The 18,317-nt window shown below is 49.7% G+C and overlaps 1 protein-coding gene across 1 annotated transcript; it reads right to left on the minus strand.

Moving 5' to 3' along the window:
* Positions 1-10,456: 10,456 nt before the first annotated feature.
* LOC309796327 (melanoma-associated antigen 8-like) lies at positions 10,457-11,493 on the minus strand (the record flags this gene model as incomplete). The annotated part of the gene is made up of 1 exon (XM_082609358.1): positions 10,457-11,493. The coding sequence occupies exon 1, from the start codon at positions 11,408-11,410 to the stop codon at positions 10,457-10,459; it is 954 nt and encodes a 317-aa protein (XP_082465484.1). The 5' UTR covers positions 11,411-11,493.
* Between the last annotated feature and the right edge of the window lie 6,824 nt (positions 11,494-18,317).

The following is an 18,317-nucleotide window of genomic DNA, read 5'->3' on the forward strand; positions in this document are numbered from 1 at the left end:
AGGGTTAGCTAACATGTCTGTCACGTCACATAATTATCATTTATTTTTCGTGGTGGGGACACATGTCATGTTTTAATGGGATTTTCCTGTTGTTCTCTATAGGAGCATTTGTCTGCCAAAAAGTACCCTGTCATACCCATAAGCAGAAGTCAAATCAATAAAATCATGACCCTTTCAATGTTTCTCAAATTTTACCACCTGTTCTCCTCTCTTCTACCACCATGTAGTCCAAATTATGACCATATATCCCCTATATTAGTCCAATAGCCTCCTAAATTGATCTTGTATCCACTTTGCCTCCTTCTTATGCATTCCTCATATAGCAGCCAGAATTATTTTTAAAAAACAAATCATATTATGTTACTTCCATGCTCAAAACCCTTCAACTGCTTCCTACTGCTTTCTTAGCATAAAATGAAAAACATTTTTAATCACAATAAATGGCATTTGCTGAGTTGTGATAATGCTCAGTGTACCAGGCACAGTATCGTTTGATTATTTCCATTATTTTCCTTGTTTATACCAATGAGTAAGTAGAAATCTATAAAGCTGAATTTAATTGGTTAAGGACACAGTTAGAAGTGGTGAAGCTGCAATTCCAAGCCAGGCCTTTTCAGCTCTAATGTACGTGTTTGAAACAGTTATATAGATATAGATATATAGCTACCTGACTTCTTCAGGGCAGGCAGGTAGGCTGGAGACCCAGGGAAGAGTTAATGTTACAGCTTGAGTCCAAACGCAGTCTGGAGGCAGAATTTCTTCCTCTTTGAGGGACTTCAGTCTTTTCTCTTAAGACCTTCAACTCTTTGGATGCAGTGCACTCAGATTATGGAAAATAATCAGCTTTATTTATAGTCCACTGATTCAAATGTTAATCACATCTAAAAATACCTTCACAGCAACATCTAGATACATGTTTAACCAAGCAACTGGGCAGTACAGCCCAGCCAAGTTGACACATAAAATCAACCATCATACTGCCTGACTGTATTTTCATTGTAAAGAATTCAAACAATGGGAAGTATAGAGAAGAAACACTGAGAGTCACACTCCCACCTCTGTGAACATCCTTCCAGAGCTCTGCCTATTCCTTCAACATTCATACATATAAACATATATATATATATAATTTGGTTTCTTTTATTTAAATGGGATCATTCTATAAGTATTGTTTGTGTCTTGTTTTCCCTCTTGATTGGTAAGTCACATATATTTATCTTTTATTTTTTTACTTGGACAAACAAAACATTTATTCAGTGCTTACAATATTAGGTGATACAATTGAGTGAAAAGCAAAAGTCCATCTTTGACCCCCTTCCTGAACCTCGCTCTCTTCCTCAAAGGTAAACACTGTTATCGTTTGGTGTGTACACATGCAAACTTTGGACACAATATTACACACGGAGCTGAAGATGACAGAGTGTGACTCTGCATCCCCTTCATGTGCTCTATTCTTCTCCATCTTTACCCCTGCATAATTTATGTGAAGAATGGCATGTTATGACATTGAGATTATGTCATGAGACAAAGTCTATATTAATAAGAGAGAAGCTTGTTTGTCTTGCAAGTGTGACACTATGAAGCATATGAAAAGTTTAAGACTATTCCTATGGAGGACTGTCGGTGACTGGCGGCTGTAAGAATCACCCTTTCCCTTCAAACCTGGGGCCAGGAGCTATTAGCTCCCAGGTTGGGGGACGGATATATAAAGGTCAAGAATAATTTTTCAACCAGAAAGCCAAGACTTTGTTTTACTGCGTGGATTTATTACACATTTATCTGAAGGAACTTTCCAACAGAAGATATCAGGGGAAGGGAGCATTTTGAGATGGGGAGCTTATCCTAGGTTATCAGGATGGGCCTTAAATCCAATCACAACTGTCCTTATAAGACAGAAGCAGGGCTTCCTTGGTGGCGCAGTGGTTGGGAGTCCACCTGCCGATGCAGGGGACGCGGGTTTGTGCCCCGGTCCAGGAAGATCCCACATGCCGCGGAGTGGCTGGGCCCGTGAGCCATGGCCACTGAGCCTGTGCGTCTGGAGCCTGTGCTCCGCAACGGGAGAGGCCACAGCACTGAGAGGCCCGCATACCGCAAAAAAAAAAAAAAAAAAAAAAGACAGAAGCAGAGGAGATCTCTCTCTCTCTCTCTCTCTCTGTCTCTCTGTCTCTGTCTCTGTCTCTGTCTCTCTCTCTCTCTCTCTCACACACACACACACACACACACATACATACATACAGAGGAGGAGAAGGTGATGTGAAGCAGCACAAAGAGATTGGAAGATGCTGACCTTGAAGGCTGACCTTGAAGTGATGCAGGCACAAGCCAAGAAATGCTGGCAGCCAACAGAAGCTGGAAGAGGCAAAGAAGAATTCTACTCTAGAGCCTCAAGAGGTAGCTCAGCCCTGTCAACCCTGGGTTCAGCTCAGTGATAATAATTTTGAATTTCTGGCCTCCAGAACTGTGATAGAATAAATTTCTGTTGTTTTATACCACCCAGTTTGTGGTAATTTGTTAGAGCAGCCATAGAAAACTCATACAGGACCAAATCTAACTGTTTAAGTGTCAGCCACAACTTCCATACACACCTAGTGTGCCAGTGCTAAATGTCAGATGGTCACAGAGTAGGTAGGAGCTTTGGAGAGGCAATTGCCAACATGCTTGGATCCACAGGCTCCAGCGGTAGGAACAATGCATAAAGATTTTGACCTTGGGGATCTCCCTGTGACTGAGGAATGGAAAGAGAAATTAAAGGGGAATCTGAGGACTTCGATCAATGTTTACTCCCCTGTGAGTGGTTTGTGAGGTAGACAAAGGAAGGCAACAGTGAATAGGGCCCTCATTCTTTAAGCGAGCACTCTAGGGGAGAGGCTTGGTCAGAGGCCAATGATTCAAGGGACCATATTAATAAATTCTTAATTAATTAGTGGCACATTGGCAGAATCTTAAAGCTGTAATGAATCTGCCATCACCGTGGTGCACAAGAAATCTAGGGGACATGGGATGGCTATGCATGGCAGGATGCTGGGAAAATGGAGACAGAGACTGACTGGAGATCAAGATGCCCTAGACCACGTCAGAGGCCGCCTATGGTTGTATGTAAGGCTCAGGGGAAAGGGGGAAGACACAGAAATAGTCACTTCTATTTGTACTCTGTTTAATGCCCTTTAAATCAATCTTATGAACTTTAAAGCAGCCAGCTAATAATAATAACTTTAGAAAGACAAATGGCCAAGATTCCTCTGAATGAATATTCCCTTGTTAGTTTTGGATTTGACAAAGTAACTTTCTCCAAACCTTTAAACATTGGCTACAAAACTAATCAAACACTCCTAAGCATTTAAGGAAAATTACCTGTATATCGGACTGTCTTTACTGTTTCAAATACCCTTAAAAGCCTGGAGGAGAGAAGCTTTAACTGTCAGGCTCACAGAGACAGGGGGCTAGATTCCAAGTCTGTGACCGCACTAGGACCTCCCACCAGCAGAGGGCAGTGGTCCAGACAGCGCGGCCTCTTGACTGGCCGAAGGAGGAAGGCTCTGAGAAGTGATGGGGATGCCGCTAAGCCTGTTGCAGCCCCTCACAAGCCTGAACGGCTCAGGAAGTGCCTTCCCCACAGGATGCTGGGGGACAGAAGGTGTTTCTCCTGGATTCCTGCAGGGAATACGTGTGCGCGGTACACATACCGTCCAAACGGGGGCGGATCACAACCAGTCCGGATGTCCCAACCAGAGTTAAAGTGGGCTTGCCGAGGCAGCTCTGGGGAGTTGCTCTGGGCGGCGATGGATTCAGCCAGGTTATAACGCTCTGGAACAGCTTTTTCCCACTGAGAACACTCCGGGAGGAAGACAAGATCCGATGGAGCACTGCGGCTGGAGAGGCGTGGAGGCGGGAGGAGCAGAGACACCCAGTACAGGGAGCTCTCCACATCCCAAGGGAAGAAGCTGTATTCCTTTTTCCTTTGTTTCTCTTTTGGGAAATCCTGTTAGTGCTCTTCTCCTCACGGTTTCCACTTCTTTGTCTTCCTGGGAGAGTTACTCAGTGTTAACTTTCAGCTATCTAATTTAGTCATCAATGGCGTCATTCCTTCTATCGGAATATTTTATTTTATTTTATTTATTTTTGGCTGCATTGGGTCTTCATTGCTGCGCTGGACTTTCTCTAGTTGCCACTAGCGGGGGCTACTCTTCCTTGCGGTGCGCGGGCTTCTCGTTGCAGTGGCTTCTCTTGTTGTGGACCATGGGCTCTAGGCGCTCAGGCTTCAGTAGTTGCAACACGCGGGCTCAGTAGTTATGGCACGCGGGGCCTAGAGCATGCAGGCCTCAGTAGTTGCAGTGTGCAGACCCTAGAGTACGCAGGCTTAAGTAGTTGTGGCGCGCAGGCTCAGTAGTTATGGCACACGGGCTTAGTTGCTCCGCAGCATGTGGGATCTTTCTGGACCAGGGATTGAACCCATGTCCCTGGCATTGGGAGGCGTATTCTTAACCACTGAGCCACCAGAGAACCAGAATATTTTCTTAATTCAGGCAACAGAATTTTTAAATTTCAAGAATTCCCATGACTTCTTTTCAAATTAGCCTCTAGTATTCTCCAGGTTAGTTAGTTAGATATGTCCCTAGTCTGTTGTTAGTGGCAACAAAGACACTGCACACAGAAGGCTTCTGGAGTGAGCATTGACCTTGGCAGCAACCTAGCAGAGACTCCTTGATTTGACATTGCAACCCATGCAGGGATAGGGCACTGAAGCTGTCACTGCAGAGAATGGACAGCTAATGGTGTTGGTGCGTTTAAGATTTTAGTTCTTTGACTAGCCTGTCCAGGGTCTAGAAGCTGTCTGGGCTGGCTACCTATTAGCTTCAAGAGCCCAAATACCTGTGGCCATAGAACCTCAATACTTAATTTGCAAAGTGAACAAACATGCTCAAAGTGAAATCTTTTGTAGGCTAACTAGGTCTGGCATTTTCAGACTTGGCTGAGGAAATACTGTTTTTGGCAAAGGCCACCCCACACCCTGAGGAATTCTTGAACCACCATTCAGTCACCCAGGGAAATTCCCCCTATGCTTCCAGTTGTCCCTTAGCTTCTCCTTTCTTCCTCATGTCCTTGGGGCTGAGGTTTTAGATGTAATCGGTGCATGTTCCTTATTAGGGGAAGGACACGAAAGACTCCCTTTATGGAATATTGGTTATGAAAGCTATCTTCATTTTCTTTAAGAGACATTGATTTAACTTTAAACTGTCGCTTAAGAGTGGACTTTAAGATTTGGGACTCATTTCTTTATAAAAGTAAGTGAAACTTTTTGTATACTGCTCCCCAGCCTCACTGAGATACGGATGTCAGGAAGTACTGTAAGTGGTCATCCTGCCCTATGGCCTCCAGTGCAACCTGGTGCTTCTCGATGCCTCATGCAGTGGGCCAGAGCCCCTCCCTGGACCCCCACAAATCCATCTGCCATGGCCAGCAGCCTCCACCAGATCACAGCAGCCGCAGCGCCTCCCCCTCTCAGCATCACTTACGCCCCCCTGAGGCCAGGCGGCTCCTCCCTGCCTCCACCACTACATCCCCCCATACACCCTCCCCCACCCACCAGCTGGTGGCGCTCCGCTCTGGGCCCTGGAAGCCAGGCGAGCCCCCATGCCTAGAGGTCAGACTGCCTCTCTCAACTCCCCACACCGGGGAATCCTCCCCCGAACACCATCAGCACCAGGGGATCTCGCCTGTCGCATCCCAGACGCAGAGAACACCCCTCGTGCCCCCGCCCACCCGGGAGCCCGAGCCCCCTTCCTGCCACGAGTGACCCCCCCCGACGCCCTGACCGGGTGGGAGCTCCACTAACGCCTACCGCACCCGCGCCCGGGAGCCCTCCCCATCGACCCCCGCCTCAGACAGGAGTACCTCCCCCTTCCTCCCGCCACATGCAGCAGACCTTAGCCCTCCCCTGCCTTGTCAGCCCGTGGGGCGGGGGCCCGCCCATCCCATCCTCCCCACCCCCACAGCCAGTCGTCCTCTCCTCTGGCCCCAAAGCCGGTCCCACCCACCCAGCAGGAAGCCCTCCGCTCCGGCCCCCACACGCTTAGCCATTAGCCCCACCCTCTGCACCCCGACTCGAAAACGCCCCCCACCAGCCACCCCAGCAGCCAGCGGTCCTCCCCTCGGACCCGAACACAGGGGGACCCTTCCCTCAGCCCCCCCTTCAACCCGCTGCCCTCCGCCGACGCTCCCCCGCTCCCAACCGAGCAGCCCGTAGCCCTCCCCCCACCTCCACTCCTTCCCAGGGCCCCCCGGTACCTGCGGAGTCCAGCCCCCGGCAAAGCCCCCGCCTGTCTCCTGACTTGCTCTGACTCTGTGGATGACTCCGGAGTCCCGCTCAGAAGGGGCTGAAGAGCTCGTCTCAGCAGTGCAGCCAGGAACTCTGCAGCCGACGGTCCCAGGCACTCTGTGCGAACGCCACGTGGGTTTCCGGGTGCTCCCGGAAGCTCCAGGAAGATGAGGGAGAAAGTTCTAGACGTCTCTTTACAGAGAAAGTGGTTGGATGACAAGAGCACGTGAGGAGGCGCTTTGCTACGGAAGCAGCAGTAGCCATGCGCACTGAGGGCCTGAGGTCCCAAGGTTTGGCGCCTCAGGAAGCAAAAGACACGCCCATTGGCCTTGCACCAGTAGGAAGGCCTCCCTGCAAGGCTGTGGAGTTGGGGGAGCAAACTTGGCGATGCAGAGCCCATTGTGGCAAATCACTCAATTTGTCTTTACAGGTGGTTTTCTACTGTGATTGATAATGTCATAAACCTATTCTGATTTCTTTTGTCTTTTTTAGTTTTTGAATTTTATTTTATGTAATTTTTTATACAGCAGGTTCTTATTAGTTACCCATTTTGTACATAAAATTGTACATTTGTCAATCCCAATCTCCCAACTCATCACACCACCACCCCCCACGCCCCCACCATTTTCCCACCTTGGTGTCCACATGTCTGTGCTCTACATCTGTGTCTCTGTTTCTGCCCTGCAAACCGGTTCATCTGTACCATTTTTCTAGGTTCCACACATATGCATTAATATACGATATTTGTTTTTCTCTCTCTGACTTCCTTCACTCTGTATGACAGTCTCTAGATCCATCCACGTCTCTACAAACGACCCATTTCGTTCCTTTGTACAGCTGAGTAATAAAGCAATAGTAATAAAGCTCTTCTTTATATGGACTGATTTCTTGTCTAGTTGTATCAACTAGCCACCTTCTCACATGGCACAAGAGGATGAGGCAGCTGTCTGGGGTCTCTTTTATAAGGGAGCTAATCTCATCCATGAGGGCTCCCCCATCATGGGCTAATCACTTCCCAGCGCCCCACCTCCAAATCCCATCCCTTTGGGGGTTAGAATTTCACAGGTGAATGAGGGGGAGAGGATTACAAATATTCAGTCCGTAGCACTGTCAGTCCAACTATTGTTGCTCCTATGTTCCCTTTTTCCTGCTGAGATAATCAAGTTTTTCATTTACATTTTAACTTCTCTACTGCCTTTTCAGGCAATTATCAGTTTTCGCTAAAACTGTACAATTCACCTATGAAATGGAAGAAGAACCCTCACCATGTCTGGGTCTGCAAAGTGCCTACCCTACCCTCTCACTGGAGAGGTGTCCCACGGGTGCTGAGCAGGAATCCGACTCTGGACCCCCACCCTCACCCGCAGCAATCCTTTCCCTCCATTGCCCACTGCGGAGGCCACACTCAGCTGAAACGTTCCGAGAAATTTATTAAAGAGAAACATTGACTGAAACCATTGAACGGAGGGCATGATAACACAGAGAGGAACTTCTAACGGCCACCGGACCCCACGGGTCACCCCCCCCAGGGTCCCCAACAAGGTGCCTCCGCTACACCCCACCCATCGGCCCTCCATCCCCCCACAGTCTCCCTTCCTGAGGGCCCCACATGTGGCCTCTCTCCAGGACGATGTGTGCTGGCAATGCCTGCTCCCCTCAGGGAAGCCCCTCCCCCTATGGCCCACATGCCTGGGGCCTGGCCCTGCCCTATGGTGGGCACAGGACAGTCCCACAGCAGGGCACGCACCACTGAGCCGACGACGTGGTGTCCCGAAGAACAACCCGGTGGCCATTAATTGTACTGGTAATTACTTTCACATTTCCAAGTAAATTCCTATTGCAATGCTGTGTTATCTAGGTTGGCATCACAAACTATGAAGGAATGTTTCCCAGTTGATTTTACAAATACCAAAATTCAGCCTTGTATTGGATCAGTACAAATATATGTGGTCAATACCATTCACAAACGTAGAAACTGAAGCTTATTAAATACTATTATTAATATACAGAAATCAGTTGCATTTGTATACACTAAAAACAAAGTATCAGAAAGAGAAATTAAGGAAACTATCTCATTTACCATTGCATCACAATGATAGAATACCTAGGAATAAACCTACCTAAGGAGGCCAAAGACCTGTACACTGAAAAGTATAACAGTGATGAAAGAAACTGAAGACAACACAAACAGATGGAAAGGTAACACTGCATTCTTGAATTGGAAGCATCAGTAGTGTTAAAATGACCAAACTACTCGAGTCAACCTACAGAACTGCAATCAATGCAATTCCTATGAAAATACTCTTGGCATTTTACACAGAACTTGAACAAATAATTTTAAATTTTCTATGGAAACACAAAAGACCCTGAAGAGCCAAAACAATCTTGAGAAAGAACAACAGAGCTGGAGGAATCATACTGCCTGGTTTCACACTACAGTATAAAGCTACAGTAATCAAAGCAGTACGGGACTGGCACAAAGACAGACAAATAGATCAATGGAACAGGATAGAAAGCAAAGAAATAAACCCACGCACCTATGGTCAATTAATCTACGACAAACTAGGCAGGAATACAGTATACACTGGAGAAAAGACAGTCTCTTCAATAAGTGGTGCTGAGAGAACTGAACAGCTACATGTAAAAGAATGAAATTAGACCACTGTCCAACAGCATAAACAAAAATAAATGCAAAATAGGGTAAAGGCCTAAATGTAAGACCGGATACTATAAAACTCCTAGAGGGAAACACAGGCAGAACACTCTTTGACCTAAATCACAGCAATATTTTTTGGGATCTATCTCCTAAGGAAAAGAAGTAAAAGGAAAAATAAACAAATGGGACCTAACTAAACTTAAAAGCTTTTTTGCACAACAAAGGAAACCACTGACAAAACTAAAAGACAACCTATTGAATGGGAGAAAAGATTTGCAGCTGAAGTGACTGACAAAGGATTAATATCCAATATATATAAACAGCTCATACAACTCAACGTCAAGAAAACAAACAACCCAATTACAAACACGGGCAGAAGAACTGAATAGACATTTTTTCAAGGAGAAAATGCAGATGGCCAACAGGCACACGAAATGATCCTCCACATCACTAATCATCAGGCAACTGCAAGTCAAATCCACAAAGAGATATCACCTCACACCTAGTCAGAATGGCTATCATGAAAAAGAACACAAATAACAAATGCAGGTAAGGATGTGGAGAAAAGGGAACCCTTGTACGCTGTTGGGAGAATGTAGATTGGTGCAGCCACTGGGGAAAACAGCATAGAGGTTTCTCAAAAAACTAAAAACAGAACTACCATAGGATCCTGCAATTCCACTCCTGGGTATATATCCCCTCAAAACCCCACTAATTCGAAAAGATCCATGCACCCCAATGCTCATAGAAGCATTATTTACAATTGCAAAGATACGGAAGCTACCTAAGTGTCCATCGACAAATGAATGGATAAAGAACGGGTACTATATATGTACAATGGACTACTACTCAGCCATAAAAATGGAACAAACTTTTGCCTTTTGCAGCAACATGGATGGACTTGGAGGGCAATATGCTAAGTGAAGTAAGTCAGACAGGGAACGGCAAATAATGCACGATATCACTCATATGTGGAATCTAAAACATACAACAAACTAGTGAATATATCAAAAAAGAAGCAGATTCAAAGATACAGAGAACAAACTAGTGCTTATCAGTAGGGATGAGGGAGGGGCACTACAGGGATGGAGGAGTGGGAGGCACAAACTTTGGGGTGTAAGACGGGCTACAAGGATGTACTGTACAACACGGGGAATAGAGCCAATATTTGGTAACAACTGTAAATTGAATGTAACCTTTAAAACTTGTATAAAAAATACAAAGTATTGGCATTTAAAACATCTTCTATGAAAAAGAACAACATTTGAAAAATCACTAAAGGAAACAGATGAATTTCCATGTCATCTTAGAAAACAGGAAAACAAAGATGCTACACCGGGTTGCCCCAACTTGCCTGGGCCCTCACTGCTTAGAAGGATGACCACTCCCTCTTCAAACTCAGAGTGAAGGATCAGCCTCCCTTCCTGCCCCACAGGAGAAGCTGCTGGACGTGGGCCTGGAAGGAGCCTGGCTGCTGCTCTGGCTCAGGGTCCCTGTTCCTCGTCGCTCACACCCTCTGCAGACAGGGATGGGAAGGACCTGGGATCCCATTCACTGACCCTGTGCAGACGCTCCAGGACCTGACACTTGCTGGTCTCCGCGTACGCCCGGGGACCCCAGAGGAACTCGTAGCGGGCGGGGTCGCTGTGGGGCACCTGCCGGTACTCCACGTAGCCCTCCTGCACCCACACTTTGGTGAGGAGCTCCCTGGGCTCCCCAAAGATGTAGTGCTCCCTCCCGGCACACACATCTATCTTGCTAAGTGCTCTCCAGACCACCTCCTCAGGGGCAACAGAGTCGGCCTCCAGGAGGATCAGGCCCAGGAGCAGCACCAGGAGGCCGGTCTTGGGCATGCTCGGCCTGTCACTCAGCATCCCATCGTAGGTGAGGCCCAGGGTGGGGACGAGGACATAGGAGTGATTGCTGGGGTCCACTTCCTTCACGTCGAGGCCAAGGATGAGCCGCATGCCCTCGGAGGCTCGCCTGAAGACCACGGGGAAGTGGTCCTGGTAATCTTTGAGGATGGTCAGCATTTCTGCCTTTGTGGTCAACTCCTTGGTGTGATGCTTGAACAGCAGGAACGCCACCAGTTCATCCGCCTTCTGACGTAGAGCATGTTGGAGCACATCTTCCTGGTCATGCCAGGTGCTCGGCCCTTCCTCATCTTGGGGGCTGAGGCCGTCGTCTTCAGATTGGCTCCATGGCGGGGTGGCCATGGCAGTGGGGGAGGGGCTCTGGGGGGGACTGGGTTCTCCAGCATCAGCCACCTCCTCCAAGGTGCCCAGGAACAGGTCAGAGTAAGAAGAGGAGGACGAGGGGGATACGGCCTCCTCCCCCTCAGCCCACAACAGCTGTGCCTCCACCAGGCCCTGGGCCGGGACCGGGGTCTGAAAGTCTGTCTCCGGCTGGCGGAGCTCACTCATCTCGACCAGGGGCATGATGACTGGGGTCGGGCCGCCGACGGGAGTGTGGGCAGGGGTGACAGGTAGGGACCACGGACCTGGGGGAGAGAGGGCGTGTGAGCGGCCTCGGCAGAGAAAGGCACCCTGGGCAGCTCTGACAAAAGTCACTTACAGGTCTCGTCTTCAGGGGTGCCCTCGGGCCTCACAGGGGCGCTCCTCCTGGGCGGCCTGTCCCCTGCCAACCTGAAGAAGGAAGTGAGAGGGCTCCTCAGGGTGCAGCCAGCACGGCCCCAGGTTCTGGGGCTGAACAGGACGGTGGGGTGACTCGGGTGTTGTGGGGTCCCCTCTGTTCTGGGAGGGGGAGCCCCTGGGTACACACTCAGGGCACGCACCTCCCCTTGACTCCTGGCACTGCCTGGGCCTCCTCTGCTCTGTGGCCTGAGGACACGGTCCTCAGACTTGGGCCTTCGCCTCCCGGTTCCTGGAGCCCCTGTAAGAGGGATGGAGGGGGCACCTCTTGTGTAGACTGTGGCACAGCCCTGGGCCCCTCGGTGCTGGTAGGAGGGATGGGCCGGACTCTGTGAGATCCCCCCAGTTCTGAGTTCTGGGGTGGGTGGTCTCCTCGGGGCTGGCTCGTAGTGCTCACCGTTCCCCTTAAGGGCCTGGACTCTCCCCTTTGTGGGCCTGAGGGGAAACTCAGAACAAGACCTCGAGTCTGAACAGAAAGCAGTGAGGGGGCCCCACATGTGGCCGCACCTGTCCAGGGCCTCCCGAGGGTCCTAGGATGGGGACATTCTGGGTCCTCACCTCCTCCTCACATCCTGCCTGGCCTCCCAGCACTGACCACAGGAGCAGGTTTCTGTGGAGGCCCCTGTACCAGGGCTGGGGGTCTGCTCAGTCCGCCCTCGGGGTCCTGGGAGTCCACCCTCTGCGGACCTGAAGCCTCACCCCTCACACCAAACACCTGACCTCCCGAGAACCCTGAGCCAGAAGTCAGGAAACATCTCATCTGCTGACCGTGCTCTGGCGCCTCCAAGGCCCCCGTGGAAGGGCAAAGGATCCCTCCCTGTGTTGGGGTCTAACGTCCTCAATCCTTGCTTCCTCGCGTGCAGGCTGGACTCTGGGCAGGACCTGGGATTGTCCCATCTGCCAGTGTGAGTCCCTGCTCCTTCGACCAGGGCGCCAGTCTCTCAGAGACCCGGACGTCAGGACGTCAGGACAGGCCTACTGTGCTCATCTCGCCCCGGGGCCTCCCACGGCCACCTGCCAGGGCGGGGATCTGGTGGGTCCTTTTTGTCCTCTCTCAGGGTCCCCTCAGTCCTGCCTAAGGGCTCTAACCTTAGTCCACCAGGGACCTGACATTTTACCCTCTGCCCTCATGAGACCCTGCCCCTTATCCCAGGTCCCCAGCTTCTCTGAGGCCCGGATGTCAGGATGTGCTGCTGTGCTCATCCCACCCTATGGCCTCCCAGGGCCAGCTCTGTTCTGGGGTCCAGGCTGCCCTCAGTCCTCCCTCAGGGCCCTCACCTTGACTCCACGCAGGACCTGGGATTCTCTCCTGTGCCCGCCTGAGACCCCGCCCCTTATACCCCCTCCCCAGCCTCTCTGAGACCCCGCCCCTTTTAACCCCTCACCAGGGTCTCTGAGACCCGGATGTCAGGAAGTGCTGCATGGGGTCATCCCACCCTATCGCCTCCCCAGGGCCCCCTCTCTTCTGGGGTCCAGGGTCCGCTCATTCCTCCCTCAGGTTCCTCACCTCGACTCCCGGCAGGTCCTGGGATTCTTCCCTCCGCCCTCTTTAGGCCCCGCCCCTTACACCAGGTCCCCAGTGTCTCTGAGACCTGGAGGCGGAAGTCAAAACTCCTTGCCAAGTGCTCATTCCGTCCCGGGACTGCCCAGGGCTGATGGCAGGGGCGGGGATCAATGGCGTCCCCTCTGTCCTCCTTCAGAGTCCTCAGCTCGAGCCCTGGCAGGTCCGGGGACGCCCCCTGTGTTCACCCGAGGCCGGACCCTCACACCAAGGCTTTCACTGCCCCGAGACCCCCAGGGGGAATCTATGCACAACACATCAGGCCACCAAGCCCAGGGCTTCTCAGGGCTGAGATGATCCCGCGGGGGTCCCTCAGCGCTCCCTCGGCTCCTCACCTTGACTCTCCGCTGGCGCCCCCTCATGCACAGACATCTGAGTGCCTCTCTCACCTCCGAGCACCCTCAGCACCAGGGGCTCTCAGCTCTCGCACCCCAGACGCAGAGCCCACCCCTCGTGCCCCCGCCCACCCGGGAGCCCGAGCCCCCTTCCTGACACGAGCGTCCTCCCCCCCCACCCCACGCCCCGCCCCGCCCCGGCGGGAGCTCCCCTAACAACTACCGAACCCGCGCCCGGGAGTCCTCCCCATCGACCCCCGCCTCAGCCAGGAGGGGTCTCAGAGAGGCTGGGGAGGGGGGATAAGGGGCGGGGTCTCAGGCGGGCACAGGAGAGAATCCCAGGTCCTGCGTGGAGTCAAGGTGAGGGCCCTGAGGGAGGACTGAGGGCAGATGAGCACCCCCTTCCTCCCGCCACACGCAGCAGCCGTTAGCCCTCCCCTCCCTTGTCAGCCCGTGGGGCGGGGGCCCGCCCATCCCATCCTCCCCACCCCCACAGCCAGTCGTCCTCTCCTCTGGCCCCCAAAGCCGGCCCCACCCGTCCAGCAGGAAGCCCTCTCCTCCGGCCCCCCCACGCTTAGCCATTAGCCCCACCCTCTGCACCCCGACTCAAAAACGCCCCCCACCAGCCACCCCAGCAGCCAGCGGTCCTCCCCTCAGACCCGAACACAGGGGGACCCTTCCCTCAGCCCCCCTTCAACCCGCTGCCCTCCGCCGACGCTCCCCCGCTCCCAACCGAGCAGCCCGTAGCCCTCCCCCCACCTCCACTCCTTCCCAGGGCCCCCCGGTACCTGCGGAGTCCAGCCCCCGGCAAAGCCCCCGCCTGTCTCCTGACTTGCTCTGACTCTGTGGATGACTCCGGAGTCCCGCTCAGAAGGGGCTGAAGAGCTCGTCTCAGCAGTGCAGCCAGGAACTCTGCAGCCGACGGTCCCAGGCACTCTGTGCGAACGCCACGTGGGTTTCCGGGTGCTCCCGGAAGCTCCAGGAAGATGAGGGAGAAAGTTCTAGACGTCTCTTTACAGAGAAAGTGGTTGGATGACAAGAGCACGTGAGGAGGCGCTTTGCTACGGAAGCAGCAGTAGCCATGCGCACTGAGGGCCTGAGGTCCCAAGGTTTGGCGCCTCAGGAAGCAAAAGACACGCCCATTGGCCTTGCACCAGTAGGAAGGCCTCCCTGCAAGGCTGTGGAGTTGGGGGAGCAAACTTGGCGATGCAGAGCCCATTGTGGCAAATCACTCAATTTGTCTTTACAGGTGGTTTTCTACTGTGATTGATAATGTCATAAACCTATTCTGATTTCTTTTGTCTTTTTTAGTTTTTGAATTTTATTTTATGTAATTTTTTATACAGCAGGTTCTTATTAGTTACCCATTTTGTACATAAAATTGTACATTTGTCAATCCCAATCTCCCAACTCATCACACCACCACCCCCCACGCCCCCACCATTTTCCCACCTTGGTGTCCACATGTCTGTGCTCTACATCTGTGTCTCTGTTTCTGCCCTGCAAACCGGTTCATCTGTACCATTTTTCTAGGTTCCACACATATGCATTAATATACGATATTTGTTTTTCTCTCTCTGACTTCCTTCACTCTGTATGACAGTCTCTAGATCCATCCACGTCTCTACAAACGACCCATTTCGTTCCTTTGTACAGCTGAGTAATAAAGCAATAGTAATAAAGCTCTTCTTTATATGGACTGATTTCTTGTCTAGTTGTATCAACTAGCCACCTTCTCACATGGCACAAGAGGATGAGGCAGCTGTCTGGGGTCTCTTTTATAAGGGAGCTAATCTCATCCATGAGGGCTCCCCCATCATGGGCTAATCACTTCCCAGCGCCCCACCTCCAAATCCCATCCCTTTGGGGGTTAGAATTTCACAGGTGAATGAGGGGGAGAGGATTACAAATATTCAGTCCAACTATTGTTGCTCCTATGTTCCCTTTTTCCTGCTGAGATAATCAAGTTTTTCATTTACATTTTAACTTCTCTACTGCCTTTTCAGGCAATTATCAGTTTTCGCTAAAACTGTACAATTCACCTATGAAATGGAAGAAGAACCCTCACCATGTCTGGGTCTGCAAAGTGCCTACCCTACCCTCTCACTGGAGAGGTGTCCCACGGGTGCTGAGCAGGAATCCGACTCTGGACCCCCACCCTCACCCGCAGCAATCCTTTCCCTCCATTGCCCACTGCGGAGGCCACACTCAGCTGAAACGTTCCGAGAAATTTATTAAAGAGAAACATTGACTGAAACCATTGAACGGAGGGCATGATAACACAGAGAGGAACTTCTAACGGCCACCGGACCCCACGGGTCACCCCCCCCAGGGTCCCCAACAAGGTGCCTCCGCTACACCCCACCCATCGGCCCTCCATCCCCCCACAGTCTCCCTTCCTGAGGGCCCCACATGTGGCCTCTCTCCAGGACGATGTGTGCTGGCAATGCCTGCTCCCCTCAGGGAAGCCCCTCCCCCTATGGCCCACATGCCTGGGGCCTGGCCCTGCCCTATGGTGGGCACAGGACAGTCCCACAGCAGGGCACGCACCACTGAGCCGACGACGTGGTGTCCCGAAGAACAACCCGGTGGCCATTAATTGTACTGGTAATTACTTTCACATTTCCAAGTAAATTCCTATCGCAATGCTGTGTTATCTAGGTTGGCATCACAAACTATGAAGGAATGTTTCCCAGTTGATTTTACAAATACCAAAATTCAGCCTTGTATTGGATCAGTACAAATATATGTGGTCAATACCATTCACAAACGTAGAAACTGAAGCTTATTAAATACTATTATTAATATACAGAAATCAGTTGCATTTGTATACACTAAAAACAAAGTATCAGAAAGAGAAATTAAGGAAACTATCTCATTTACCATTGCATCACAATGATAGAATACCTAGGAATAAACCTACCTAAGGAGGCCAAAGACCTGTACACTGAAAAGTATAACAGTGATGAAAGAAACTGAAGACAACACAAACAGATGGAAAGGTAACACTGCATTCTTGAATTGGAAGCATCAGTAGTGTTAAAATGACCAAACTACTCGAGTCAACCTACAGAACTGCAATCAATGCAATTCCTATGAAAATACTCTTGGCATTTTACACAGAACTTGAACAAATAATTTTAAATTTTCTATGGAAACACAAAAGACCCTGAAGAGCCAAAACAATCTTGAGAAAGAACAACAGAGCTGGAGGAATCATACTGCCTGGTTTCACACTACAGTATAAAGCTACAGTAATCAAAGCAGTACGGGACTGGCACAAAGACAGACAAATAGATCAATGGAACAGGATAGAAAGCAAAGAAATAAACCCACGCACCTATGGTCAATTAATCTACGACAAACTAGGCAGGAATACAGTATACACTGGAGAAAAGACAGTCTCTTCAATAAGTGGTGCTGAGAGAACTGAACAGCTACATGTAAAAGAATGAAATTAGACCACTGTCCAACAGCATAAACAAAAATAAATGCAAAATAGGGTAAAGGCCTAAATGTAAGACCGGATACTATAAAACTCCTAGAGGGAAACACAGGCAGAACACTCTTTGACCTAAATCACAGCAATATTTTTTGGGATCTATCTCCTAAGGAAAAGAAGTAAAAGGAAAAATAAACAAATGGGACCTAACTAAACTTAAAAGCTTTTTTGCACAACAAAGGAAACCACTGACAAAACTAAAAGACAACCTATTGAATGGGAGAAAAGATTTGCAGCTGAAGTGACTGACAAAGGATTAATATCCAATATATATAAACAGCTCATACAACTCAACGTCAAGAAAACAAACAACCCAATTACAAACACGGGCAGAAGAACTGAATAGACATTTTTTCAAGGAGAAAATGCAGATGGCCAACAGGCACACGAAATGATCCTCCACATCACTAATCATCAGGCAACTGCAAGTCAAATCCACAAAGAGATATCACCTCACACCTAGTCAGAATGGCTATCATGAAAAAGAACACAAATAACAAATGCAGGTAAGGATGTGGAGAAAAGGGAACCCTTGTACGCTGTTGGGAGAATGTAGATTGGTGCAGCCACTGGGGAAAACAGCATAGAGGTTTCTCAAAAAACTAAAAACAGAACTACCATAGGATCCTGCAATTCCACTCCTGGGTATATATCCCCTCAAAACCCCACTAATTCGAAAAGATCCATGCACCCCAATGCTCATAGAAGCATTATTTACAATTGCAAAGATACGGAAGCTACCTAAGTGTCCATCGACAAATGAATGGATAAAGAACGGGTACTATATATGTACAATGGACTACTACTCAGCCATAAAAATGGAACAAACTTTTGCCTTTTGCAGCAACATGGATGGACTTGGAGGGCAATATGCTAAGTGAAGTAAGTCAGACAGGGAACGGCAAATAATGCACGATATCACTCATATGTGGAATCTAAAACATACAACAAACTAGTGAATATATCAAAAAAGAAGCAGATTCAAAGATACAGAGAACAAACTAGTGCTTATCAGTAGGGATGAGGGAGGGGCACTACAGGGATGGAGGAGTGGGAGGCACAAACTTTGGGGTGTAAGACGGGCTACAAGGATGTACTGTACAACACGGGGAATAGAGCCAATATTTGGTAACAACTGTAAATTGAATGTAACCTTTAAAACTTGTATAAAAAATACAAAGTATTGGCATTTAAAACATCTTCTATGAAAAAGAACAACATTTGAAAAATCACTAAAGGAAACAGATGAATTTCCATGTCATCTTAGAAAACAGGAAAACAAAGATGCTACACCGG

The sequence above is a fragment of the Mesoplodon mirus genome (assembly GCF_964341445.2).
Source record: "Mesoplodon mirus genome assembly, chromosome: X".
Taxonomy (NCBI): domain Eukaryota; kingdom Metazoa; phylum Chordata; class Mammalia; order Artiodactyla; family Ziphiidae; genus Mesoplodon; species Mesoplodon mirus.